The 13,855-nt window shown below is 52.6% G+C and overlaps 1 protein-coding gene across 1 annotated transcript; it reads left to right on the forward strand.

Annotated features, from left to right (window-relative positions):
• Nucleotides 1–5,763: 5,763 nt before the first annotated feature.
• Sfrp2 (secreted frizzled related protein 2) lies at nucleotides 5,764–13,850 on the forward strand. The gene is made up of 3 exons (XM_021649647.2): nucleotides 5,764–6,909; nucleotides 9,035–9,115; nucleotides 12,715–13,850. The coding sequence occupies exons 1-3, from the start codon at nucleotides 6,408–6,410 to the stop codon at nucleotides 13,017–13,019; spliced, it is 888 nt and encodes a 295-aa protein (XP_021505322.1). The 5' UTR covers nucleotides 5,764–6,407; the 3' UTR covers nucleotides 13,020–13,850.
• Nucleotides 13,851–13,855: the final 5 nt, after the last annotated feature.

A 13,855-nucleotide genomic window follows, 5' to 3' on the forward strand; every position in this document is an offset into this window, starting at 1 on the left:
CAGCTTTACTTTTAACTGGCAATATTAAGCAAAAAGAAAAAAAAATCTCTTGAAGTTGAAAACATTTTTAAATTAACAAATTAGCAGAACGTGATAGAAGCACTTTGATTGAACAGATGGAATCAATCCCCATCACCAGTGAGGAGGGAAGCAGGGTGGACTGTCCTCCTGGTGACATGGTGACATCTACAGCAATCATTGCCATGTCAACACTATCATGGGGATGACTTGCTACAAAGTAACACTACTGTTCAAAACTTTCAAAATGAAAATACATATAGAGACATGACCTGATGTTGAAGCTGGTATGAGAAAAATTACTCCTCTGCCTCTTTTTCCCCTTTAGGATCCTTCCAGCACCTCTCCCCTGAAGAGAACAAAAACCTGCAGAAATTAAAGGTTTTAACTTACTACCGCTGAGCAGAAAGGACTCCGACATGTTTTCAGATTGTCACAGAAAAGAATCAAAAGAAAAACCATAGACGGTCTCATTCCCCTTCAGCTTCAGTCCAGAAGTATGGCAGTGAAGAACATTTCTGAGCCCCTACGCGTAACACATTATCTCACTCAAAGCTTTCTTCATCTTATTTTCTTCTAGGATGAAACTTGTTGGGAACTGCTTTAGCTAATTAAAACTTCACAGAAACAAGAGAAAAAAATAGAAAACATTGCCCATCATGGCCAGGATCACTAGAGCCTTTACAAACTGGCTGAAGACCAGGAACCCAATTTCACATTTGCAAATGTTTCTGTGAAATGTGTGACTCCTCCCAGTACAACTGGAGATTTACAAACTCCTAAGGAACATTCGGCTTACTAATGAAAGCTTTATAAACACTCAGCGCCAGTGAGCTCAGCCAGGGTGCTGATCCTGCCCGGGCTGGCTAGCACCCTCCGAAGTGATATGCTGCATGCTTAGCCTTAGATGAGCCCAAATCCTGCAGCTCCCTAAGCTCAGCCTGTCATAAATTGATGAGTCAATTTAATGAATCTGACAAGTGTCTTCATTTGAGCTGTGAAAAGGAAAATCTACCAATTATAAAGACCCAAAGAGACAAATTACAAAATATGGAGAAGCATCTCTGAGAAGTTAATTCAGTGAGAATTACAGTTTTCCATCATCAAGTCTGTCTCTGGGAGCACACACCTGCAGGAGCTCAGGGCCCATCTGAAGATTCCAAGCTTTAACTTCTTATCTGTTGGCTGAAAACTCTCACCTGAGCCAGAATGGGCTCAGTCAGTGGCCCAAGCTGTTTATATCAGACTACCAAGCCAGACTTTCTTCCCAGGCTCTCTGAATGGCCTTGGACTTCTGCTGTTTCTATTAAGCACTTCTTAAAGTGAGTAATTAGGCAATCCCTTCAGGAATATCATCAGCAATTGCAGTACATCAGAGAGCAATGAACTCCTGAGATCCCAGAAGGAGGCAGGGTGAGCTATTTAGCTGGCAGGGCAGAAGAAAGGGAAGGTTCCAGCAAAGCTTTCTTTACCTGAGGCTGAGAGGTGGCACAGCTGTCAAAGATTTCATATTTTTCAGCCCTCAAATAAAGGAATTGCGAATGGTGGGGTCAATGGGATGACTTAGGCTGTAAATGAAAGGCTGCTGCTCTGGGTTATGAGGGAGCCATAAACAGCAATGGACTCTCCGGTGGCTGCAGCCTCCCTGCTCCCTCCCTGCTGGGGTTTGCTGCTGCTGTCACTGTTTGTTTATTTGGCTTGGATTTTTTCAAGCAGAAGCAGCCCGGGAAGGCCAAGACACACTCTGCTCTTTCTTCCAAGATTTCTAGGCCCATTTCTCTCCTTGAAAGAACAGATGGAATAAAAACTGGACCCTCCAAGACACCAGCCACAAACAGTTTTCCTGGTGTGACCTCATGCCCCCAGAGAAGCCTTCTCTAGAACAAGTCTCTCATCCATCTCCAGTCTGTTGCTGACAAACTTTCCTGTGAGCAAGGAAAAGCCCTGCAGCCACTACACACTACAGTGGCTGTGATGGCTTTTACTGAGAGAAACTGTACCCTAGCGCTTTTTATTTTTGAAAAAGGATTTATCTATGAAGTCCAGACAAGCCTGGAAACCACTGTGTAGCCAAAGATTGCCTGAAGCTTGTGACAATCCTCCTGCCTCAGTCTCCCCAGGACTAGAACTCAGGGCATCCCGCTTCTTTAAGTCGTTTATGTATATATTTTATTTTATGGGTCATTGTGTTTGCTTGAATGTATTTGAATGTATGTATATGCACCATGTGAGCGCCAGTACGGATGGGGGACAGAGGCCATAGCCTGTCCTAGAACTGGAGTCACAGGGGGTTGTGAGTCCCTCTCCATGTGGATGCTGGCAACAGCTCCGCAGCAGCAAGGGCCCTCAACCACCAAGTGGTTTCTACCTCATTAGCTGCTTGTTGCGGAGCTTCCAAAGCATCCATTCATTGACTCCCTGGCCTTTGTCGATGAGCAAGCTCGCTGTACTTGGGACAGAGAGAGTGTAGGCATCCACAGGTGGTTGGAATCTGCCATCCACATGGCCCACTGCAATCATTGTTCCTTCTGGCGGTGAGGTGGCCATCAAGCCAGGAACGGGACAGCTCGGCTGTGTCCCTAGGGGATCACCTCCTCACATGCCCCTGACTGCTGCCCAGGTCTCTGTGGCAAGCACTGAACGCTAAGCCTGACCCCACCGGTGTAGGCCTCTGCGTGGCAGCCAGCGTCCCGGTCTGGTCCCTTGGCCGGGTTTTCCAGGTTGGCGCTGAGGCCCTTGACATCCTGAGGCAGCATGCGCAAAAGTCCCGTTCAACTGTCAGCATAGTCTTCGCTCTCACTCCAGCCAGTTCTTTCAGTGAAATCCAAAGCACCTGACAGCAGGCGCTGTGCTCGGAGTTCCTCGGCTGAGAAGCACCTCTGGGTGCTGGCACCTGTCCTCCCTGCGCCTGCGCGGGAAGCGTCCCCTGGAGTGAGGACCCGCTGGGGACCGAACCAAGAGGAGTCCGAAATGAAGTGGCTGTTTCTCTGAGCACCAAAAGCCACCCTCTTGAGCAAGACTGTAAACGATCCCAAAGTTTCCACAGCTGCGGGGAAGCAACACTCGCTGTACCAGAGACACGCTCTGGTTTGGGAAATGGCGCCCCCAGATGGCTGCAGCGAATCCTGGAGAACCTCACCAGGAGCCTGAAAGACTTGGTACACTCACCCTGCAAAGCCTGGCCTGTGGATAAAGGCCAGGTAACAGCACTTCTGGAGACACCCAAAAGGACAGGACTCTGAATTAGCGGGCAGCCGTATCACTGCCTATCTGAGCTTTAGCTCCCTCCGGGATCCACAGGTGCAAGAAGAGAACTGACCCCCTAAAGCTGTCCTCTCACAGGCATGCTGTGGCCCAAGCCCCATACTAAACGGCGGAGGATAGTGATCATGGCCACTTGCTGGATGGCGGTGAGGGCAGGCGGCCGGCGGTGAGGACTCCGCGGGGGCTAGAAACTAGTTTCCCTTCCGGGCCTGCGGGGCGCGGGCGCCGGAGCTGCGGTGAGGAAGCAGCGTCTGTGCGGCTGTCCTGCCCTCGGCCCTTCGCGGGGCTCCCTACGCCCTCGGGACACGGTTCCAGGGTGCGGGAGGAAGCTCTCTCCGAGCACCAGAGACCTTCGCGGACGCTGGGCCCACCTGGGCTTGACAAGCTCCAGAGCCCGGAGATGCCCCAAGCATCTGAGCGTGACGCCAAGGTCTTGCCCCTCCAGAAATCCAGCAATGAGAGGTTTAACCGAGCTGCGAGGGGCTGGGGAGGCCTTCTTTGTCCCTCGAGGTTCTCCCAAGAGGGAGAAACTACCAAGCGGAGGGCCAAAGGCAGGAGTTGCCGAGGCGCTTCTCCAGGCCAGCCGCGTTCGAGGGACTGGCGGGAGGGACCCATCAGCCCCTCTAACGAGAACCCCGGGGCCGGCGCTGCGAATCCCAGGATCCTCGTTGTTTTCTAACGAGGTGAGAGCGAGACGAGCTTCCCCTCTGGGAAATACGCAGAAGAGACTCCACCTGGCCTCCCCGCGGCAAAAGCCTGCTGCTCTGGCTGAATGGCGAGGAGGAAGGGGAAGCTGCGGACCAGGCGCCTCCAGAAGGCACGGGCAGCCCGGGCTACCCAGACATGCCGAGCGCGTGCTTCCCGGGGTCCGTCCTCCGAGCCACGTGCGCTCACACAGGAACTCGGTCACCGAGTGTCCCTGGGCCTGACTGGAGATGGAGGGGAGGATGCAGCTGGAGCCGGGTGGGCCCAGGCCAGTGGCACGGCGTTGGAAAGGTCTGCGACAAGCAGCTTCCTGGGCTGCCGCCGGCCGGCAAGGGGCGGGAGGCCCACCTCGCGCCGGGTGTCGCCGAAGATTCCCGAGACTTCGGGCGCCCCCTGGCGGCGAGCGGGCTGGCGTGGGCGCCCCAGACAATGCCCCGGCCCGCGGCAGAGCGCGAGGCGCAGGGGCGGCCTGGCGCCCTCGGGAACACAAAAGCGAGTGATCAAACTAGGACTGACTTTGGGCTCTCGAGCGCCCACCCACGGGGCCTGCAGGGGAGAGGTGACCCCATGGGAATGCGTTGGGGCTACAAACAGTGAACACTGGAGAGTCCTAATCCACCCCAGGGTCCAAGTCCTAGCGTTCAGGGCCCAGGCTCTCCTTCGCTGTTTAACCTTTTTCTGTTTATGCGGCTTGTTTTCAAACTGGCTTGTATCTGGGGAGAAGGGTTTTTAAGCCCTGGCTGCCTCAGTTAGACACTGGACGGAACAGCTTCCGCCGAACAGGAAAAAAAAAAACGGAAGCTGGACCTCCAGAGACTCGGATGGCACACTCCCTTCCGACGTTTACCTGCTTTGTCGACGGCCAGAAGGGGGTAGGAAACAGCATTTTGTCAGTCCTTAGTCTCTGCAAGACCACGAAAAGTGCTGGCCGCTGCGCCCTCAGTGTGCCATCCCGAAAATGGGCAGCGGGGATCAGGAAGCAGTAACAATGTGCCCACCTTACATAATAAGAAAGAGGACGGCTTCGGGGGGAGTGGGTGTCACTACTCAGGACCTGAAAGGTCGCCCTGAAAGGGAGGCTAAAGCTTAAGCAAAGGGGTGGTGCGGGGAAAGGACCGCCTCACGCGCGCATACCCCGCATGCGCTCACACCACCCCTCACTGCTCCCTTCCACTGGTCCCTGGCTGGCACCTTCCTCCGTTATTCAGTTATTCACCTTGCTCAGTTATCCTCCATCCACTGACTGTTTGCAGCGCTTCCGCCCCACCTTCGCCAATCAGAGCAGAGCCTGGCCCTGTGGGTTCACGTCGCATGGCTGGTCACCAGGATGGTGGCCCTGGTTGTTACAGAATGGATGAGCCAACCATCCCCAGGACCTGACTAGCTAGGAATCTCTCACTGTTCCTTCCCAAACTGTCGGCGTCTGACCTTGGCACTCATAAGTCCCATTTATTGCTTTGGTGGCCTATCCTGACCCCTTATGCATTACAACCAGGGCTGCCTTCAAGTCTGGACATCCCTTCAGAGGTCGAAGTCTCCTCTCCAAAAGGAGAAATGGCGGGCAAACTCCTGTGAGTCTGCAAGTCCTCTACTCTAAGAAAATCCTATAGAGAGCCCAGCGAAACAGAAACTCAGTGTATCGTCGCTATCCGTTTTGTGATTCAGAATGCGTCGAAGGGCCGTGGAAACAAACGGCAGGAGCCAGCCTGCTCCACTTGGGCTGGAAATGAAGTTCCTCGAGCAAGCCGGCCTGGGCCTGAGGCCGGAGGCACAAAGAGCCCAGCACTGCGGGCTCGTGGCCGCCCGGGGACGCGGTGCTGAGGCATAAAGGCTGCAGCACATCAAAACGGAGGCGGGCCACGCGGGGCGTGAAACGCTGCAGCCCAGACTCGCTGGCCGGGCCCCACGCGTGCCCTCCACTTTCGCTCTCCGCTCGCGCGCAGCGGGGCACGGTGGCCTCACTGGCTGGCCGGCTGGCAAGGCAGTCGCCAGAGCGCGCGGCGCTGCAGTAGAGGTGGGGGGCGCAGCCCAAATTTCCTGCCAGCCGGCGCTGAGGGGCATTCTCTGCGCGCAAGCAGCCCGGGAAAGCAGCGACCTGCCTGCTCGGATTTCTCGGGGCTGGCTCCTCCCTTGCTCCCCCACCCCCTCCACCTCCAGATTTGCATAAAAAAGGCCAAGAAAACTCTGGCTGGGCCCCAGCCTGCGCTCACTCTGCTCCCCCGGGTCGGAGCCCCCCGGAGCTGCGCGCGGGCCTGCCGTGCCTCGCCCGCGCCAACTTCCCCGCGCCGGGCTTCGCGCGCTCGTGCCGCCGGCTTTCCGGAGCCCACGAGCAGGGCGAGCGGGTCCAGGACCAGCCCGGGCTCCGGCCGCCTCGCTTCCCCGGCTCGGCTCCTCCGCCCCCCGGGGGTCGCCGCTCCACGATGCCGCGGGGCCCTGCCTCGCTGCTGCTGCTGCTGCTCGCCTCGCACTGCTGCCTGGGCTCGGCGCGTGGCCTCTTCCTCTTCGGCCAGCCCGACTTCTCCTACAAGCGCAGCAACTGCAAGCCCATCCCGGCCAACCTGCAGCTGTGCCACGGCATCGAGTACCAGAACATGCGGCTGCCCAACCTGCTGGGCCACGAGACCATGAAGGAGGTGCTGGAGCAGGCGGGCGCCTGGATTCCGCTGGTCATGAAGCAGTGCCACCCGGACACCAAGAAGTTCCTGTGCTCGCTCTTCGCCCCCGTCTGCCTGGACGACCTGGACGAGACCATCCAGCCGTGCCACTCGCTCTGCGTGCAGGTGAAGGACCGCTGTGCCCCGGTCATGTCCGCCTTCGGCTTCCCCTGGCCGGACATGCTGGAGTGCGACCGTTTCCCACAGGACAACGACCTCTGCATCCCCCTCGCTAGCAGCGACCACCTCCTGCCGGCCACAGAGGAAGGTAAGCCTTCCCTCCTCGTCCCACTCACTCCGGACAAGCTGCTAGGACTGGGGCCTGTGGAGGGAGACGGGGACCCCGAAGCCTTCACTCCACGTCCCATTCTCCCAGCTTGGGGTTGCAACCCTGGATGTGGCGGAAGCGCTCCCTACCCTAGTCCGTTGCCTTACGGAGTACCGAATTTGAGATCTCCCACCCCTGCGCCAAGATCCCTCCCTGGTTGAAACAGCTCCCCTTGGGGAGTTAGGAAAGCCAAACAAAAGTGGCACTTCTTGTTTCAGGAGGCTTGTTCTGTGCCTCCCCGCCGTCCCGCCTGGGATGGCCGGGTCCTAGTGACAAACACCCAGGCCAGAGGCTTCTTCTGCTCAGCCTCTCTCTGCATGTTCTTGTCCCACTGGGCAAAAACACAATGATCACCTTCCGAGCTTTTTGTCCTTTGCCAATGTAGGTTTTGGAGATGTAAGGGAGACTGCCTGGGAGCACGCGGAACACTGAGTTTCGGTTTCCAGTGCCCAGGTGTTTGAGGGAGAGATGAGGCAGTCGCCAGGAACCATCTTTCTATCACTATCAGCTTTTATCTTAGGCGTGGTTTTAATTAACTGGAGAAAATCATGCAAAAGAGTTCCCTCGAGTTTTTTGAGAAAACAGAGGGAGTTCATAGGCAAAAACCATCAAAGCAATGAAAACCTCATGGGCTCTTGAGATTTTTCCTGAAAAGGAAAAAGGATCCAATGTGTCTGAGCTGACTCCGGCCCCCTGAGATAGAAAGCCGGCTTCCTAATCCCGCTCAGGGTCTGAGCGGCTTCTCCCTTTCGATCTCTAATTGTTTTCCTGCAGACATCATTAGTTAAAGAAAAGACAAAGTTGTTTAGCAATCTTTCCTGGCAGGCACCATGAGTCTGCAATCATCTTATTGGTTAGGTTTCTAATTCATTGCAAATGTTTGGCGTTTTTCAGACATTTGTCTGACATATACCATGGAGTAAGCAATACAGGTTGGTAGCATTTCACACAGACCCTGAGCCTCCCAGTTGGACGTGTTTCTGGTTGGGGATTGCTGGGGTTGTGGGGGTTGCTTTTGTTTTCCTTTCTACTATCAACCCAAATATATACTGGGTATTCCTCCAAAATTCATTTCCTTCTTCAATATATGCCTGTATGCCTGCAAATTTTGCTCTTTGGTATTTTCAAAAATCATAACTTCTATTGTGAGTTACAAGGGCTTTTTTCTGTGAAAATTCAATTTCATACTAGTGGAAACCTATAAAATTGCACATGAATTTTAAAGACAGCATTTGGGCATATTTATAAATTAGAGAAAGAAAAATGTCTTCTTGGTGCAACTGTGCTCTTATAGGACAGCCTTAGACAGACTGATAGCTGTGCATGCACAGAAAAGTCCTTAGTCTGCTCAGGCACACCCCACAGCAAGTTTTCCTTCACCTGCATCACTTTGTCTCCAGGCTTCTGTGCTTGCAAGGACAGAAACAGGCACCTGTACCAGGGAGCGGAAGGGGAGTAGTGAAACGTAAACTTGGCAGGAGGTGGAGAACCAGCTAGATGGGGCTGTGGGAGTTACTGAGAGGTGCTTCCAGGGTACAGGCCAGCTGGATAGGTTCCTCACAGCACAGCACTGGCCCTCCTTTCCAGCCCAGAGTCTAGCTACACCGAAGGGGCTCCTCCAGGTCCTGCAGATGAGAGCCATCTTTCCACTGTATTTTATGGCTAACATCCTCCCAGCTCCCTCCAGGGCTTGGATCTTCGGGCAGTTTCCCCTTAGAGACCTGCGGATGACTGAATTCATCCTAGGAGTGAGGAGGATGCATTGAAAAGCTGCAGCCTCATTGGGTCATCCTGCAAGCCGGCCTACCCATGCCCACAACCCCCTCTACATTTGAGGGTGGGTGCTGACAACAGAGGACATTCAGGCACTCGCTTTTCACCAGGCCAAGAATGGAAAGTGCAGCATTTGGAAATGAGGAGTCCTCTTTGTACAGAGGAGGCAGAAGTAGGGGGTTGCACAGGACAGTGGCTGGTCTGGCCTGGCTGAGTCCCTCAGGGTTGTTTACAGACGCCACCTGCTGTTCCTGCTTCAGCAAACTCACTAAAGACCTTTTCACATTTCCAGCCCCGAAGGTGTGTGAAGCCTGCAAAACTAAAAACGAGGATGACAACGACATAATGGAAACTCTTTGTAAAAATGATTTTGGTAAGTAACTGCCAAGACCAACAGGTTTCACATCCATCCAAGCTTTATTTACCAGGAAACGTACAAAGTGTAAGTAGTGTAAGTCAGTGAGAAGTCCTCAGATGAGGCTGGGTGAGAAATGGTCACATCGCCCGTTCCCCAAAGTCACCTAACCCCTAGCCTAGTTCTCTTCATCTGTAACTGGTGAACTGAGTCACACAGGATGACATTTACTGCTGCCTTAAACAGTAATCAGATAGGGATTTCCCAAATCACAAGTGCACAATGGCTAACTTCTCAGCCCCCACACGTTTGTGCGAACACACCGGGTCCTGGGCCGTGCATCATTTTTAAACTGCTTGACCTGTGTGCCAAGAACTGGTGAGCGCCCTCACAAAACAGGTTCAAGCTCTTGAAGCGGCCCAAAATAAACATCCACACTTGAATCAGATTGAAATGTTTTCGCTCTATTTGTAGCTCACAGGGACACAGCTGACACAGTTTTACAAATGGTGAAAAAGAAGAAAGTTTTCCAAGTTAGGTGAGGTGAGGAAGGTCGCGACAGTGTGGTGCTTGGGGCACATGGAGTGATACAACACAAGAGGCATAGCAGTAAGCCACTCCCCTTAGGGAATTAGCAGAGGAAGGACGGAGGCTCTCTCTACCAACACTACCTGGACCTACTGCTGTCCGAGATCCCCCAGGCAAAGGGAGAAGACCAGCTAGACAAGGGGCAGAGGCACAGTCAGAATCAGGAGTGGCCAGTGGCCCAGACTGCTGCCTCGCCCAGCTGGTACTGTTGCTGGCTGTATTAGAGGGGCTGGTACCCCTCAGTCTTGGTGAGTACAGAAGGCCACTGGTCTACTAAACAACATGGAACCCAACAGAGCCACGTTAACATGGCCACACAGTCAACAATCCTTAGGACTGAGGAAACTGGGGCCACTGCTGACCCCTCGTTCCCTCGCCACCTTGAACTCTCACTGACAACAGTCCTGGCCACTGCTCATCCACTTCAGATCTTTTCAGGAAGTATCCTGAGTTGAACCTTGGCCGGTTCCTGAACTGTAGCCCTGACCCAAGGAAACACTAGACGTTACTGAGGAAGGATAAAGGCAAATGAAGAGCTCCAAGTCCTAACTAGTAACTAACTCTGCCAAGTAGGAGGAGCCTCAGTGGGGCCCATAAGGTTTCCTGCATCTGTCTTCAAACAGACCTCAAGCCATCTCAGGGCCAGGCATGTTAGCAGTGGGTAATCTTCAGTCTCCAGAGTCTGACCAAGTCACAGTCCTCTGCTGCCACATATCTAGTAAAACTGACAATTCTAAAAAGCATTTTCTCCAGCAGCTTATGCTCTTTGTACTACACATGAGAATTCTCTCCTGGCTTTCACGGGACTCTAAAGCAGATGCATTTGGGAGACACACACACACACACACCACTCGCTTGCTTTCATGACTCACCTAACAGAAGGCAAACTCTCTCAAGGTGCCTTGTGAAGGACTGAGCCAAAGAAGTGGTGTGAGTGTGATGGGCAGTGCAGCCATCAGTTTTGCTCTCTGTCGCCCTACCCTTTTGACCCAGGTAGGGACGATGAAGGAATAGTCCCTTTGGCCTCTGTTCTTTGGGGAGTAGCAAACAGAACAGGCCCGGCAATGGCACTTACTTCCCTTGCAGCATCCTGGCAGGCACAGCACCCCCACCCCAAATACACATTCCAAACAGAAATGCAGAGCCCCCTTACCGCCACAGCGCAGGCTACACATAAGACTCGGAACGCAGAGCCCTTGCCACCACAGTGCAGGTTACACATAAGACCCGGGCCTGGGCCTGTTGCCTCCGACTGCCCTCCCCCAACCCCCTACACAACATGGCATGGGGCCGGGGACTGTCACCTGTGCCTCCTACCACACCCTGAATCCCCCAGTCACCCCTCCAGGGTAAGCCTGTTATTTTGGGTCCTTGATTCCCTATGTTTTGTCTCAGCTTCAAGTCTAAGGAGGAACCCCTGCCATTTCCCCCGTGATACACATTTTAGAGCTAAAGAGAGTGGTGATCACAGTTAACACACCTCCGAGCTCAGCGATGATTCTTCAGGTGTTGAAGTGCAGGGATGTTTCACTGGCCAGGTGGAGCCTTGCTCCTGCCCATCTGTATCAGAGACTAGACTCCTCACTAATGTATAATCAGGTCAGTTAACCCTACATGGCCTCTCAGCCCCCATTAAAGTCACAATCCTGTGACATTTCCACATGTCGTATTCTGTAAACTCTGAGGAGTCAGGACTGTGGTTCAGATGAATACCACCTCAGACATTCACCAAGGCACAGCACCCATGCATAACCCAGTTAAGCACCCATCATTTCCATTCTAGCCAGGAAGCCAGCTCCATTGAGTTCCCTGCCTGTTTTTTGTTGTTGTTTTGTTTTGTTTTGTTTTTTTAAGGAAAAGAAAACCTCAAAGACACACACACAGAATTCTCCACTATTACTAATTTAAACAATGCATCAAACCCCATCAAAGTTGGGAAGCCGTGCATGCATGTCATCTATTTCAGCTGTCAGTGGCACCAAGAGTCTTAGGACACGCTGGGGTTGAGAAACTCAGTGCTCTTCAAGGACAGCAATTCCACATTGCCTCTAGAGATCTGGTAGCGTGGGGCAAGGTTCGGGGACTGAGATGGGACAAAGGCTACCTGGGTGGCCTGGCACAAGGCACACACACGTCTCTCAATTTGCATCTCTGTGTCCTAATGAGCTTTTAACGGGATGACCCTTTCTAACCCGAAAATCCCATCCCTTTCCTGCACGTGTGGAGTCCTGAAACTTAATCCCGGCGTGTGTGTGCGTGTTTCCCGACGTGTAGTGTTCATGGCTATAAAACGTGTCTTTTATAGTAAACAACTTATGTTTTGGTCTTAACGTTCTAATGACTCTGCACACACATTCTGGAAACAGTACATACATGATCTGTAAATGCCTTGGCCTTGGCCAGGCAAATGAGAACACATGAGGATGAAGTCTTCAGAAAAACACTTTTATGGATAAACATGCTGTGCTCTTAAAAAAAAGACTTGCATTTTTTTTTCCTCTTCGTTACTTTACCAAATCAAAAGCAGCTGCAAGACCCATTCTCCTTTCCCTGTAATCTGTTCCTGAGAAAACAGTGACCATGATACCATTTCCTCACAGGTTTGTCTGGAAACCTCTCTGACATAATAAACCCAGTTTAACGTTTGCAGCCAGGGAAGCTCATGTTTCACCTAAGAGTTAGGCACTTCTCCTCCAGCAGGAGAGCCCTTTGCTGGGAGTGGCAGGAACCATATGTGAAGCACAGGGGCGTGGTGTGAGAAGAGTTAACTGAGTCCTCCACGGAGGTTCTGAAAAGCGGCTGATGGGAAACCAAATGCCCCACCAGCTTCGGGGCTTTAGAAACGGAGGCACATGCAGCCCCCAGGGCCAAGGCCCTACCTCCAGCCCCTACAGTCTGTGTGCTGATAGGAAGCTCCTCTCCCCTGGAACCCCTACAGCCCAAGCGCAGCAAAGCTTACCATCTGCACAGTTCCCCCTCGTCATAACTCGGGCTCTTTGTTGTCGTTCCTGCCCCTCTTGTCTTCACAGCACTGAAAATCAAAGTGAAGGAGATAACCTACATCAACAGAGACACCAAAATCACCCTAGAGACCAAGAGCAAGACCATCTACAAGCTTAACGGTGTGTCTGAAAGAGACCTGAAGAAGTCCGTGCTGTGGCTCAGAGACAGCCTGCAGTGCACCTGTGACGAGATGAACGACATCAACGCACCCTATCTGGTCATGGGACAGAAGCAGGGCGGGGAGCTGGTCATCACCTCCGTGAAGCGGTGGCAGAAGGGCCAGAGAGAGTTCAAGCGCATCTCCCGCAGCATCCGCAAGCTGCAGTGTTAGCTTCCCAGCGGGCAGCCTCTCACTACTCAGGCCCTGGGCTCTGCGGGCCGCTTTCGCTCTGCGACCTCACTTCCGGTTTCCCAAGCACAGTCCCCGAAAGCTCCAGCCCCAGCTTGGAGCGGCTTGCCCTGCCTCTTGCATGTGTGTATCCCTAACATTTCCTGAATTTTATAAAGGCCCTAGGAGGCCTCTGGAATGGACAGCTGTTTTCATGGAAAGCCAGAGTCCTTCCAGATCTTGTAGAGATATTCAAACTAATAAAACCATGGCTATTTTAATGAAGTTTTACAACAGCTCATTTTAAGGTTAGTTGTGAGTAGGTAGTGCTGTGACCTGAGGGGCATTTCCCTCTTTGGTCAGTCTGTTGGTTTGTACTGTGCGCTAAGGTTGCCACTTAGGCAGACTCTTTTTTTTCTCTGGGGTCTAAACGTGTGGGTCCCAGACTCGGTTGAGATAAAGCTGGCCGTTATCTCACCATCTTCCTCGGCTCCAGCCTGAGAGCCAGAGTCTTAAACCATTTCATTGCTCCTTGTAACCCTCAGCGACTGTTTGGCGCACCCCGCCCCAGCTACAGAACTTCAGTCCGGAAGGGCACATTGCACGATGCCTTCACGCAAAGGGCAGAGTGAATGCAGTATAAACTGACCTGAGGATTTTAACCTTTGTTTAAAACATTTTTGTTTACTCCATTTTTCCAATTTTGCAAATTAAATCATTGTAGCTTACCTGTAATATACATAGTAGCTGACCTGGAAAAGTTGTAAAAATATTGCTTTAACCAACACTGTAAATATTTCAGATAAACATTATATTCTTTGTATATAAACTTCACATCT

The sequence above is a fragment of the Meriones unguiculatus genome, chromosome 2 (genome assembly GCF_030254825.1).
Source record: "Meriones unguiculatus strain TT.TT164.6M chromosome 2, Bangor_MerUng_6.1, whole genome shotgun sequence".
Lineage (NCBI taxonomy): Eukaryota > Metazoa > Chordata > Mammalia > Rodentia > Muridae > Meriones > Meriones unguiculatus.

Excerpts from the sequence above, each read along its gene's own strand:
- Sfrp2 (XM_021649647.2), top strand. The coding sequence starts at position 6,408 with ATGCCGCGGGGCCCTGCCTCGCTGCTGCTGCTGCTGCTCGCCTCGCAC. Across the intron at positions 6,910-9,034 it reads CCTGCCGGCCACAGAGGAAG|CCCCGAAGGTGTGTGAAGCC; the intron begins GTAAGCCTTCCC and ends TCACATTTCCAG. Across the intron at positions 9,116-12,714 it reads TCTTTGTAAAAATGATTTTG|CACTGAAAATCAAAGTGAAG; the intron begins GTAAGTAACTGC and ends TTGTCTTCACAG.